Source organism: Sturnira hondurensis, unplaced genomic scaffold (genome assembly GCF_014824575.4).
Source record: "Sturnira hondurensis isolate 20B ecotype Veracruz unplaced genomic scaffold, ASM1482457v3 Scaffold0011299, whole genome shotgun sequence".
Lineage (NCBI taxonomy): Eukaryota > Metazoa > Chordata > Mammalia > Chiroptera > Phyllostomidae > Sturnira > Sturnira hondurensis.
In genome coordinates this window covers 14,207-29,285 of record NW_028083930.1, presented here as the reverse complement: position 1 = coordinate 29,285, position 15,079 = coordinate 14,207, and the positions used below count along the sequence as shown (strand labels likewise).

The 15,079-nt window shown below is 43.9% G+C and overlaps 1 protein-coding gene across 3 annotated transcripts in view; it reads right to left on the bottom strand.

The window, feature by feature from the left end:
- The window catches only part of SLAMF6 (SLAM family member 6), a 34,156-nt gene extending 19,502 nt beyond the window's left edge, over positions 1-14,654 (bottom strand). For all 3 annotated transcript variants that reach the window (XM_037059777.1, XM_037059775.1, XM_037059776.1), the window contains exon 1: positions 14,556-14,654. In XM_037059777.1, the coding sequence (XP_036915672.1) occupies positions 14,556-14,604 (49 nt within the window). In that variant the 5' untranslated portion in view covers positions 14,605-14,654. The remainder of the gene's footprint in view (positions 1-14,555) is intronic.
- Positions 14,655-15,079: the final 425 nt, after the last annotated feature.

The window sequence follows — 15,079 nt, the reverse complement described above, 5'->3', positions numbered from 1 at the left end:
TTAGAAATTACACCAAAAGCATGAGCAACAAGGAAAAAATAGAAAAATTGGACTTAATCAAAATTAAGAACTTTTGTTTTCAAAGGATAGTATCAAGAAAATGGAGTCCCATCTCTACCAAACAGCAAACAGAGCTTCTTAAAATGCAGTTCTGAGGACTTCTGGTCAAGATGGAGGCATAGGTAAACACGCTTTGCCTCCTCACACAACCACAGAAAGAATTACAACTAGACCTTAAAACAATATGCAGAACCATGAGAAAATCAAGCTGCCCTGGCTGGTGTAGCTCAGTGGACTGAGCACGCACCTGCAAACCAAAAGGACCGCAGTTTAATTCCCAGTCAGGGTACATGCCTGGCATGCAGGCCAGTTCCCAGCAGGGGACACACAAGAGGCAACCATATATTGATTTTTCTCTCCCTCTCTCCTTCCCTTACCCTCTAAACATAAAGAAATAAAATCTTTAAAAAAAGAAAAGAAAATCAAGCTGTATGGGAGTTCAACAACTGAGAATTTAAAGAAGCCACATTCATCCAGATGGGTAGGAGGGGCAGGGATGCAGAGACAGGCTGAGAGGTGTGGAAATGTGCTGTGGGCCAGAGAGGCAACAAGCAGTGGAATGGGTGGTCCTGCATGCATGTGTGGTGGATAAAAATCTGGAGGGATACCCTGCAAGAATGTGATCCCAGCCCAAGGCCAGACCACACAGTCCAGGGTTGCAGTGCCAGGAAGATAAATCCCCTACCTTCTGGCTATAAAATCCAGTGGGGGTTGCAGTGGTGGAAAAAATTGCCAGAATGTCAGGAAACTCTGCTTAAAGGATCCATAGGGACTTAAAACCTACACCAACAACACCCTCTTGGATTTATTACCAGGACAAAAACTGGAAGTGTGTGAGTTGTGCAGGGTGAGCACTGGGCAAATGTCCAGAAGACAGGCAGCAGCATTGTTTACTCTTAGAGCCATCTGCCCCCACATAGAGCCGTAAAGTGGTGAAGCAGTTTGCCCCACCCTGGTGATTACCTATGGCTCCTCCTCACACAATTTACAGGTGCCTTTTCTATATAATAGGTCATGCTAGTAAGACAGGGAATTACAGTGGCTCTACGTAATACACAGAAACAAACACAGGGAGGCTGCCAAATTGAGAAGACAAAGAAATATGGTCCAAATGAAAGAATAGAACAAAACCTCAGAAAAAGTACTAAATGAAATGGAGATAACCAACCTATCAGATGCAGAGTTCAAAACACTAGTGGTAAGGATGCTCAAAGAACTCATTGAGTATGGCAACAAAATAAAAAAGACCCAGGAAGAAATGAAGGTTACACTGAATGAAATAAAGAAAAATCTACAGGAACCAACAGTGGAGGAGATGAAGCTGGGTTTCAAATCCATAATTTGTAACATAAGAAAGAAATAAGCATTCAACCAGAACAGCAAGAAGAAAAAACAATTAAAAAAACAAGTATAGTATAAGGTGTCTCTGGGACATCACCAAACATACCAACATCTGAATCATAGCAGTGCCAGAAGGAGAAGAGGAACAGCAAAAAATTGAAAACTAATTTGAAAAAATAATGAAAGCAAACTTCCCTAATTTCATGAAGGACATAGACATATAAGCCTAGGAAGCACAGAGAGTCCCAAACAAGTTGGACCCAGAGAGGACACACCAATACACATCATAATTAAAACACCAAAGGTTTGTCCTGGCTGGTGTAGCTCAGTGGATTGAGTGCAGGCCTGTGAACCACACAATCAAGGTTTGATTCCCAGTCAGGCACATGCCTGGGTTGCAGGCCAGTTCCCAGCAGGCAACTCACGAGTGGCAACCATACATTGATATTTCTCTCCTTCTCTCCTTCCCTTCCCCTCTAAAGATAAATAAATAAAATCTTAAAAAAAACACCAAAGGTTAAAGATAAAGAGAAACTTAAGGGCAGCAAGAGAAAAGAGAGTAAGCTACAAAGAAGTTCCCATAAAACTATCACCTGATTTCTCAAAAGAAACTTTGCAGGCAAGAAAAGACTGGCAAGAAGTATTGAAAGTGATAAAAAGCAAGGACCTACAACATAGTATTTTCTCAAAAAATTAAACATGGAATTATCATATGATCTAGTAATTTCATTCCTAGTTATATACCCAGAAGAACTGAAAACAGGTTCTCAAACAAATACTTGTACACAAATCTTTATAGCAGCACTATTCCCGAAAGGGAAAAGGTGGAAACAATACAAATGTCTATCAATAGATGAATGGATAAATGAATGTAGTAGATACATACAATGGAATGTTATTCAGAAATAAAAAGGAATCAATTACTGATAGATGATACAACATGAACCCCCAAAGTTGTACAAAGTGAAAGAAGTCAGATATAAAAGGTCACATGTTGTATGATTTCATCATGTAAAATATACACCATAGGTAAACCCATAGAAGCAGAAAGCAAACTTATTTTTGGAGGGGTTGGAGAGAGGGAGAAATGGATGATTTCTTAATGGGTACAAGATTTCCTTTTGGGGTGACAGAAATGTTTTGGAGTGATAGAAGTGGTGATGGCACAACTATGTGAATTTGCTAAATTGTCCACTTTAAAATTATTATGTTGTTCAATAAAATAATTTTAAAAAGTAAAGGGCAGTTATTGACATTGAATATATTTAGATGTATAAAATATTTACTACATTAAAAAATAAAGTAAAATTATTATTTTATTATTTGAATATTACCTTAATGAAAAACAAAGAAAGAAACAAGTCTGCTTGTGGATGGAGACACAACTGAGGCTAGAAATGGACTGAAGTGTTGATAGGGGACTCAAGACTTGAAAAAAATTTTTTTTAAAGATTTTATTTATCTATCTTTAGAGGGGAAGGGAAAAATTTAAACTTAAGGTAAAATGTTATAAGTCTAGCAAGTAATGTGTATGTTAAATCTTTCATTTCAGAAACTACAGATAAGGCCCATCCTGGCTCCTGAGAGAAACAGCCAACCTCCTGGGGCACTGGCTAGAGATTACCACCTAGGGACAAGTTGGAGGCATCTGGGCCTTTTGTCTTCTGGGGTAGCAGACAACCATTCCCCTTGGAAATAGCTAACTGCTGAGGATAGGATTGTTGCAGCTTCTGAAGCTCAAAGCCCTCACTGCACCTTGCTTGTCCTCCCCCACCCCCTTATTTGGCCAGGAAAGAGAAGGGAAGATGGTTTGTTAGGGTATGAATGCACCATCTTCTTGGATTGCTGGCCATCTGAATAAAGTGCCCATAAAAGATTCGATCGCTGTCATTGCTTATTGGATTTGGTAGTGACAGGCAGCCTGAACACTGGTATAAAGTGTTTCTGGTTACAGTGTGAAAGAGTTGGAAAGCTGGAGGTCACAGTGAGGACTAATGGCAGATTATGAAAGGTAGAAAGACACAGCTGTCCTTGAAAATAATAATGAAATGTAAAACAACCCTCTGCCTGTGGTGAACAAGAATGAACATTAGACAGCCTGGATGATTGGTAAAAAGTAGATAGCACTGTTCAGGAAGGAAAATAATTGGATTGCAAGAACCTGCAAGTTTTTGACTCAAATCCCCAGAATCATTTGGCTAACCCACGTGTTGGTCATGCCTCCATTTACAACCACTGTTCTCTCCTGAAGAGTAAAATACCTGTATTTGCTTCTTGCAAATGCATTCAGAGAATTAATTCAATTTTTCTCCATGTAGCCCAATATGACTTAAGTCCCATGAAATCTAGAACTTTGCTACTCAAAGTGTGATCCATGAAGTAGGTTTGGGGTTACACAGAAGGTTGTTATAAATGGAGAATCTTAACCTCCATCTCAGAATCAACATTATAATAAGATTCCCTAGTAATTTATATGCATATTAACTAACATTCAACAAGCTCCCATCTAGAAAGAATAATGGAGAGACAAATGAGACTCATTTTCTCCAGGACACAATGATGCCTATTCCAATTATACCTATATTACGATTATGTTCAACACGGTTTTTCTTCCAGCTAAATGTTCTAAAAAGATCAAGTCGTGGTGTTCAACCCACTTGAGAAAATGTGGACTGGCATGAGTCATTGTCCTTCATACTTGTTTTCTAATTTGATTTTATTAAATTCACCTTCCTCTCTGTGTCTATATCCTCTCCTCCCAACTTTGTCCCCTTCTTTGGCTACCCTGGCTGAAATTTCATTGTCCCCACCTTGCACCATCTCCTCTCCTCCTCAACATTTATCACCATACAATATATTATTTCACTTATTTATCTTGCTTATAGTTTCTCTCCTCTGTTACAATGCTAACTCCATGAAGGTGTTACTAAATGGATGGGGGTGGGGATGAACAATATACCATTACTGAATGGACCCCCCCTTCTCCTGGGGCTCCCCTTGCTAGGTTCACCTTGCCCACCACCAGGGAATTATGTCTTTCAATGCCAGAGACTGATGAAAAGGAAAGGAGTTATTTATTCAAAGGTTATACAGACTTAGAGTAATGACTCAATGTCTTCATTAAGACACCCACACACACACAGTCTTTCCTTCCCTCCTTTGCCCAGTCAGGGATACAGTATTTCAGGAAAAGAAACAAGTCTATAGCTCTGGTAGCCCCTGGTTCTTCCCATTAATCCATGCTCAGCTGGCAGGCCTCCACTGGTTCCCAGCACCATCAGCTGTGTTGCCACAGCGATCTCCAGTTAATTCAAACCTGTGTGGCACCTTCTTGTGGCCCACCAGCAAGAGTCCTTTTACCCCTTTCCTTCCTGCAGCATCTCTCCTGCATTCTTCCAAACTGCTAAGAGAGAACTCTGCATTGCTGAGTTCAATGACACATCTTGCTTTCCAGCTTCCTAAGCTGCATGGCAAAGGGAGCCCCAAAGCCATGTAGTCCTCCCCTTCTCATCAAAGCTGCTTAGGTCCCCTCTTACTCCAAAGTTGCGTGGGCACTGTAACCAGGGGGAGGGAGCTGCCTCCCAGATACATCAAGTGTGGAAGTCACTCCCACTCCCTGGCTCAAAGCACATCCACTGCTATTTAACATATCCATGAAATGGGTCAAAAGTTATAGATATATTAAATAAGTATGCCTGAGGTTAGTTGCAAAACTGTTGCTATGCACAACAGCTCTCAATGGCCCTGCTCCATGTGTCCCATTCCTCGGTTCAGGCATGTGGGGGAGAGGACATCCTATATTTTTAAATATTTCCTGGACACTCTGAGTTCTGGACCCCATTACAAATTCCTATTTGGGTGACCCCCTGTCTGCACCCTGTTATAAGGGCAGAAATTTTTGCCCGCTTTGTTCTTGATATGCCTCTGGCAACTGGAACAGTGCCAGGTGACAGACATAGGTAGGCCTAGGAGGAATGAAAAATCACCAAGTGAAAAAATGGCACTATGGGAAACTGTACTGTGGGAAGCTGCCTGCAGACCCTACCCAGGAAAAACATGTCCAGCTAAGATTAAGATTAAGATTATGGCCTATCTGGCATAACAGGATGCAGCTTTAACTTGGGCCTGATAAGATGTATCAAGAACAATGGTCAGCAGAAATGGCACCCAGCAACCAGCTCTAGCCAATCAAACTGACACCACAACCAGTTACCCTTAGTGGAATTTTGTGCTTAAAAACCCTGACCTAAGAACAACTGAGCGAGTCTTAACCTGCTTTGGTTCGCTCCACTTTCCCTCTTATTTCCTGCCAAAACCCCCTGCTCCTTAGCTCACTGCATCTGTCTGGTTTCTTGAGTGACTCTAGCCTAAAATTTTTGGTGCTGGAACTTGGGACCCAGCACTCACATCTGGCACCCAGCTGGAGGCCCATGCCCTCATCACTAGGATTGGCCTCCAGTTGCTCTGATTCCCAGACCATGGAATGGTTCAGAAACCTTAGGGGATAGCAGCTCAAGCTTCCCCTCTGGCTCTTCCATCCTATTTCGCTCTTCATTCTGGAGGACCCTCCCTTTAAGTACCCTTGCCATGGAACTGGACCTTTCCAGTCAACACCGGTCACTGTTCTCTTGGGTGATTCTGTAGGAGGGTGCATCAGGGGGCCCCCAAAAGAAGAATTTGCAATGGGGCCCAGAACTCAGGGTGTCCAGGAAATATTAAGAAATATGGGATGTCCTCACCCCCACAAGTCTGAGCTGGGGAGATGGGATACATGGAATAGGGCCATTGAGTTGTTTTGCACAGCAACAGTTTTGAAGATAACCTCTAGAATGGTCATTTAACTTTTAACTGGTTTCATAGATATGTTAAATAGCTGTGGCCATGCTTTGAGCCAGGGAGAAGGGAGTGATTTCCACTCAAGATGTAGCTGGGAGAAAACTCCCCCAGATTACAGTGCCTGTGTGAGAGCTTGGAGATGATTGGCTCCACGCCATTGGGCCATGCCTGCCCAGACTCACTGTGGCAGCACAGTAAACCTGGGAGGATATGGGAGTCCTGGCGGGTGTAGCCAATTGTGGGAGGAGTCGGAAATGGAACTGTAGAGGAAGATCGGTGCTGGGATTTAAACACAGACTTGGCAGCCATTGAGGAGAGAACCACATGCTTTTGGCCAGAATGGGGACTCTCTCAGCCATGTGAGAGAGAATCACCATGTAGCTTTAGCAGAGAGAACCACATGGCTTTGGCCAGAGTGGGGGAATGCCCTGCCCCTCACAGCCATGAGAAGAATCATCATGCAGCTTTAGCAGAGAACCACCACGCTGCTTTCTATTTCTTTTCCTGAGATACAGTACCTTGGACTGGGCAAAGGGGGAAAGAAGGACTGTATGTTTGTGGGTGTTTTAAGGGACTTTGGGATTTTGATGAAGACATTAAGTCATTACTCTTAAGCCTGTATAACTCAAATAAATAATTCCTTTCCTTTTCACCAATCTCTAACTTGGAGAGCTATAATTCTCTGGTGAAGGGAAAGGTGACCAACCACCTTTCCCAGGGGGACCCCAGGAGAAGGGGGGATCAATTAGGTAACATTGTGGGACCCACTTCCCTAGCGGCAAATCTGGGAAAACCATGGGAGACCACATGTGCAGTAGCTTTACACCTACTTGTCACAATAAAAGCCTGCCAAAACTAGCCAGGAAGGATCCACCCTATAAGAATACAGTCCCTCCAGCCCACGAGGTCAATTTCTGCTTGGAATTGGCCTGCTCTCATGTTCTCTACTATAACCTGGGTGTTCAGTTCAAATCTTTGTCCCAATCACCAAGAACCTGGTTACCTGTGCCCACCTGTGACAAACCCACAGGTCCAAATTCAACATACCCCAAACACTTCTAATCTTGCTACTTTCTTTGCTATCCCTATCAATCACCCCTCACCTCACAATTGCCATGACTTCATAGACCAGTTCCTACATCCTTTCCCCAATATCAAGGATTCCCCTTTACTTCCTCCTGCTGCCAGGTTGTTCATAGGTGCTGGCACCTTCAAAGACCCTCTTTAAAAAGCAGGAAATGTCATAGTAACCTCCCAAAGGATCACTGAATCTAAACCCCTACCACCTGGCACCACCTCCTAACAGGCTAAGCTAATAGCTCTAACCAGAGCCCTTATCTTAGTCTAGGACCAACCCATCAACATACACACTGATTCCAAGTATGCCTTCCATATCATTCACTCCCATATTTCTATATGGAAAGAAAGGGGTTATCTCACTTCAAAGAACTCCTCACTCATTAATTAGACTCTCATCTTACAGCTGTTCAAAGTGGCATAGTTGCCAAAACAAGTTGCCATTATACATTGCAAAAGACACCAGAGCAATAAGGATCCCATTTCCAAGGACAACAATAGGACAGACTTGGAAGCCAAAAAACAGGCCCATACCACCAAGCCACATTCCCAATTCTTGCTCATGCCTTCCCAGACCCCCAAATACACCCCACAAATACAGTTCCATCTAATTGATGGAACTGTAGAGGAAGATCAGTGGTGGGATTTAAACACAGACTTGGCAGCCATTGAGCCATTCTTGGCACCCCACAAGAATACACAGATATAGCCCAGCTAGGGGCCACATACAATGAAGAGTGGTATTACCTACACAATAAGGTAATTTTGCCCCAGCAACATGCTCACCAAATCCTCACAGACCTCCACAATCAATTTCCCATAGGTGCCAACCCCTCCTCACAGCACTCCTGTCACAGACCATCCATCACCCAGCCCTTTATTCTGTTCTAACATCACTAAGCTTTGCTCACATGTCAACGCACCTCCCCCCCGGGAGTGGTAAGACCCTTTCCCAAACTCATTCTGCTAGGCAAGGGGCCAAATCCCAGAACAGGATTGGCAGATCAATTTTACATACTGGCCCCCCATCAAGAAATTCAGGTACCTCCTTGTGTTCATTGACACCTTCACTGGCTGGGTAGAAGTGTTCTCAACTGTCTCAGAGGGAGCCATCCAGGTCACTGAAGCCTTACTGCAAAGCGTCATCCCAAAGTTCAGTCTCCCTACTTCCATACAATCAGACAATGGACCCACCTTAATTTCATAGGTTGCTCAACAGGTTTCCAAGGCCTTAGGAATAAAATGGAGGCAATATATTCCTTACCATCCTCAACCATTAGGAAAAGTTTAGCACATGAGCGTCATTTTTAAATTATACCTCATCAAACTTAGCACACAAACCCAACTGCCAAGACTAAAACTCCTTCCCTTGGCCCTCCTTAAGATTTGAACAGCACCCAGAAAACCCCACATGTTTAGTCCTTTTGAATTTATGTATGGCAGGCCACTCATAATGGGGAAATCTTCCACTCCCTGCCTCTCAATATGGAGATTATCTGCCTGTTTTAACCCAGACTTGAGCTCTCCTTAGGGACTTTGCTAATACTGCCCTCCCAGCAGCAACCCAAAAAGCTCCCATCATCACCATCACACCAGGGCACTATGTTTACCTGAAATCCCTACAGTCCAGATCTCTCACTCCGGTCTGGACAGGACCATAACTTGTCCTCCTTATCACACCCACAGCTGCCAAACTCTTAGGTGTGACCCCCTGGATTCACTTTTCCAGGCTAAAACCTACCTATCAGCTGGCTGACTCTCAAGACAAGATCCCTACGCTATCTCCAGTTCCCGAGGGGTCTGAGGAAAGTCAGCCACTGCAATACCAATGCACTCCCACCAGAGATCTCACCTTGAAAATATTGAAAACCACCTAAGTCCTGTCCCCTTGGATAGAGCTAGAGCCCTACCAGGCCCTTTCCTTTCTACAAACTGTACGTGTCCACCTGCTCCCCATCAATACATTTGAAGACCTTTCTCAATTCATCTTGGACCTCTGGTTCCAAGGTGACCTGCAGGACTTTACCCCTGACCAAATCTTCTTTGCCTTCTTTCTAATGCTACTCGTAGCTGACCTCCTAACCTAGTATTCTCTAGCCACGTGGCACTTTGGAAGTGCCCCTCCTTCTAGCCCTTCCCACTCTCTCCTTTAAATATCCCTTAGCCTCAATCGTACAACAAGTAACAACCCTTACCAACAAATCTGACTGCTGGATTTGTCCTACATACACACCTCATACCAAGACACTACAAGTCCTCTCTATATCAGTTAATGTTTCCACCTTTCTGTCCCTTAAGGCATCACCTATTCCTTTACCACCTCACAATGCCACCTGGGCAGTCTTCCCCCAGGCATCCCCAACTCAAAGGACACTTTCTAGATATGATGAAATGGATGGAGGCATCTCTGGGTATATTAGCCCACCTACCTGACTCACAGTCCCTTTGGCTCTTGCCACTATCCTGACTGAAAACCCAGCTGTCTGCTTCCAGACAAACTCCTCTAACCTGTCCCTTCAGCCTCATCAGGGAATCGGAGAACTTAACACCTCCCTCTGCAATCATACTATGTTAGTCTTTACAGGCCGGGGGTGGGGGCAATATCCAGGGAGTCAATATCTCTTCTTATGATAAACTCACCTCCCTCTATAACACCTTGTCCTTCTGGACCCCCTGCTTTAATATGTCACTCTTGCCAACCAACACCACTCTTAAATGTCTAGTATTTATCAACCTTAATGCTGGACAGCAGGGAGGCATAACAACATGATATAGTCTCTCCCAAAATGGTTGGTCACGGGGAATATCCCTAGCACACACGGGATATGTCTTTCTCTGTGGAGCCTGGGTATATCATTGGATTCCCACCTTCTGGGCAGGCTGTTGCTCCATAGTATACCTAATCCCTCAGGCCACCATCCACATATCCTCTAACCTGGTGACTTCGGGGGCCTTCCCCAATCTAGGGTCCATCTTAGCTACTGGCCTTCACCCCCAAAGACCCAGGGATTTGTCTGACTGGGATGGCTACTATCACAACAACCCCATCCTTGAATGTCCCAACAAAGGACATTCCCTCTATCATGGCTCCTTTTGGTTGGTAGAAATCCCTAAGCTAGAAAAGGCCATCCTTAACATCTCCTTATTTCTCCAAGAAACCTGGAATGCCACTCTCAATATACTACAAAAAGAACAACAATCCCTTAACAGCCTAGCAGGTGTTGTCTTCCAAAACAGGAGGGTACTGGACCTTCTTAGAGCAGAAGTGGGTGGCACCTGTTCTCTTCTTAATGAGACCTGCTGCTTTTAAATCAATACAGGAGGGACTTCCGCCAAGATGGAGGCATAGGTGGAAACACTGTGCCTTCTCCCACAACCAAGTTTGAATATAACAAAGGTTTGGAGAACAAAGACACAGCCAAAGAACAGAAAATTGAATTATACGGAAGTCCAACAACAATGAACCATTCAACTGGGATGGTAAGAGGGACAGAGCCAGCAGCAGAGCAGGGTCGGGCAGGAAAGATCCCCCAACCCAGGTGCTCAGGCAGCCTGGACACAGTCCGGGTGTGGGGCAGACTGACCTCGGTCGCACATTCGCGCACAGTGAGACGGACCGCGCAGGCCCCAGCAGGCAAACCCAGTGGTGGAGGGCTGACGGCAGTGGCACATTCGTGTGCAGTGGGATGAAACTCGAGGGCCCTGGTGACGGTGGTATCTGTGGTGGCAGCAGCAGCGGGAGGCAGCAGACGAGACCGCCATTGCTCCTCTTTGACCCCGCCCCCACATACAGCGTCACAACCCAGCAACTTAGGTTGCCCTGCCCTGGTGAATACCTAGGGCTCTGATCCTGCTATGTAAAAGGAATGAGCAGTCCAAAAGATGGCTCAAGAAGAACTTAAAGCCCCAGAGCTGATAACTATAAGCGACCAGGAAATAGCCAGCCTCTCAGATGCACAGTTCAAAACACTGGTCATCAGGATGCTCACAGAACTGGTTGATTTTAGCCACAAATTAGAGGAACATATGAAGGCTAAACTGATTGAAATGAAGGGAAATGCACAGAAAACCAATAGTGATGGAAAGGAAACTGGGACTCAAATCAAGGGAGTGGACCAGAAGGAAGAAACAGACAACCAAACAGAAAAGAATAAAGAAACGAGAATTCAAAACAATGAGGAGAGGCTTAGGAACCTCCAGGAAATCTTTAAATGCTCCAACATCCGAATTATAGGGGTACCAGAAGGGGGAAAGAAACAGCCACGAGTGGAAAACTTATTTGAACAAATAATAAAGGAGAACTTCCCCAGTCTGGCAAAGGAAATAGACTTCCAGGAAATCCAGGAAGCTCAGACAGTCCCAAAGAAGTTGGACCCAGGGAAGAAAACACCAAGGCACATCATAATTACATTAGCCAAGATGAAAATGAAAGAGAGAATCCTAGAAGCAGCAAGAGATAAGGGGACAGTCACCTACAAAGGAGTTCCCATCAGACTGTCAGCAGATTTCTCAAAAGAGACCTTACAGACAAGAAGGGGCTGGAAAGAAGTATTCCAAGTCATGAAATCCAAAGACTTACAGCCAAGATTGCTTTATCCAGCAAAGCTTTCATTTAGAATGGAAGGGCAGATAAAGTGCTTCTCAGATAAGGTCAAATTCAAGGAGTTCATCATCACCAAGCCCTTATTATATGAAATGTTAAAGGGACTTATCTAAGAAAAAGAAGATGAAAAATATGAACAGTGAAAGGATAGCAAACTCACAGTTATTAACAACCACACCTAAAACAAAAGCAAACCAAGAGGACAGCTAGATCAGGAGTGGAACCATAGAAATGAAGAACACATGGAGGGTTAGAAACAGGGGAGTGGGGGGAGGAGAAGGGGGGAGAAGGTACAGAAAATAGCATAGACAGTAGGTAGAAAATAGATAGGGGGAGGGCAAGAATAGTAGGGGAAATATAGAATCTTTAGAACTTGAGACAGGTGGTTATAAACTAAGGGGGGAGAATGGTGGGGGAGGGGGTGTGCAGGTGGAGGGGAATGAAGGGGTGGAATAGAACAACTGTAATCAATAAAATATGGTATAATGGTATAATCAATAAAATATATATATTATAAAACTAAAAAAAGTATAAATGGAGTATGCACCAATCAAAAGACACAGAATAGCTGAGTGGATAATAAAACACAATCTGCATATACGCAAAAGACCCACTTCAGAGCAAAAGATCTACACAGGTTGAAAGGGAAGGGATGGAAAAAAAATTTAAAAAATAAATCAATACATCAGGCATAGTAGAAGAAAACCTACAAATCCTCAAAGAGTACATTGACATTATTGCCCAAGCAGGAAAAAATGCCAAGCTCCTGGTTTGCTTGGCTGCTCTCCCAATTTTCCTCACCCCTTAAAATCCATTCTGCTGCCGCTTATCTCACACCTAGCTATTCTCCTCCTTCTGCTAATTGGTCCTTGACTCATCAGACTTCTCATCTCCTTTATCCACAAAATGGTTCAAGCTGCAACTACCTCCACGGTCAATAACATTCTCCTATTAAGTACCCCTAGGTATCAGCCAATGCTGGGAGAAGACCTTCCAACCGTTCCATAAACCCAACGTGTCCTACTCAGCAGGAAGTACCCTTAAGATGACATGATCCCCCTCATGCCTATATGACCTCCCCCACCCCTTTATATAAAAGAAAAAGCAGGAATGACAGACTTAGGCAAGCCTAGGAAGAATGGAAAATCACCAGGCAAAAAAATGGCACCATGGGAAACTGTACTGTGGGAAGCTGCCTGCAGACCATACCTGGGAAAAACAGATGCTCAGCTAAGATTAGGAGTCTGGAGTTGGCCTATCTGGCATAACAGGATGCAGCTTTAACTTGGGCCTGTCAAGATGTATCAAGAACAATGGTCAGCAGAAATGGCACCCAGCAACCAGCTCTAGCCAATCAGACTCTGACACCACAACCAGTTACCCTTAGTGGAATTTTGTGCTTAAAAACCCTGACCTAAGAACAACTGAGTGAGTCTTAACCTGCTTTGGTTCGCTCCACTTTCCCTCTTATTCCCTGCTAATAAACCCTGCTCTTTAGCTTGCTGTGTCTGTCTGGTTTCTTGAACAACTCCAGCCTAACACCAGGCATCCAGTAAGTGTTCAATGAATATTTACTGGATGACTTAATGAATTCACCTTTCCCCTCATTCCCATTGCCAGTAATTCTACATTTATGGTCACTCTTATTTCTGTTCTTTTTCTCTTGTGCTCCTGCCATGTTTGTTCAACATGTCATTGTTTCTCAGAACTACCACAATGGCTTGCCACCTGCAGGCTAATGAAATTTGGTAAGTTATTTATATTATTGTAGTTCCTCATGTAAAAATGAGGATAATAATAGTACAGACTGTCATGAGTCTTCTGTACATAATGCATGTATAGCACTTGGTCAAATGACTAGAAAACAGAATAGTCACTCAGCAAATATTAGTTATTTGTATATCCTACCCTGGGGCTCATTCTGACCTAGCTTTCCTGTCTTGTCTCCTGCCCCATATGTTCCTGAATCCTATGCTTTGGCCCCAAACATGGCCTACACCTTCATGTTTTACATAATGAACAGCAGGGAACAAGAAGCAGGCAGGGTCATATAATTCCTTTTTCTCTGCCATATAAAGTACTGCTGGACTACCACCTAACTCCTGATTTGTATCAAAGAAAGAGAGCTAGAGAAATCTTTTTTAAAAAATAGTAAACAGAAACTAACAAGATTATTTCTAGTGTTTTTTGTTAGGCCTAGAGGTTTTGGCTACCTTGATTCATGGATTTTCAGTATTTTAAATGAGAATAGTGAGGCCCAGGAGGAATAAATAACGTAACTGATGTTGCACAGCAAGACAGCAGCTAATTGGGCAAAATGATTTATTTTCCCAATCTTAGTGCTTCTTATTCTACAAAGTGCTGGTGATAAACCTGGAAGAGTCTTGTCTTAGAAAAACCCATTTCCCATGTCCCAAGAGACAATTCCCTTAACTGGAGACACAACTAATTTGGTAACTGAACCATTCAACATTCTAAACTGAGAGGAGGTAACAAGTTATCAGGCACCACTGTGAGCCCAACCCAGAACTTGGCAGAGAGACATTCAGACAACTATATATAGGTGCTTTAAAGTGAGCAAGCTGCACAAAACCAGGGAGTCACTCAGTAACTACAGGAGTCCATTTTAGGCATTTACCTGGGCCAAGGCAGGAGACAAGCGTGAGAAACTGGAACAGCCAAATCATGCTCTTAGCACAGGAGGCTGCTGCTGGAAACTTCACGGCAGCCAAGTTCATTCTGTGGTAATCTGAAAGTGCTTCTTACTGAAACTTCCCCTTCCGCTTAGAGGTGTAGCAATGTAACAGATGTGGAACGAGGTTCAGAGCTGAGTATAGGCTAAGAAGCCCCAAAATCCCCAACAAGCTTAGCTGGGGGTGGGGCTGGGAAGAGCAGCAGGGCAGCAACTGAGAGTTACTCTGCACATCGATAACAGTGGGCTAGCTTCTTCGGAATACTGAATAGTTTGTGTGAGCCTGGGAGAGGGGCATACTTTCATCTGTGGTGTTGCTTAGAGGTACCTCCTCAATTACAGTGATGGTTTACTCCATGCCCTGGGGCCACGCCTGCCCAGGGGCTACTCCATGCCCTGGGGCCCCTGGACTAACTATGGCAGCCAAGAAAGGTGAAAAATATGGAAGTGCTAGCAGATGTAGCTGTTTG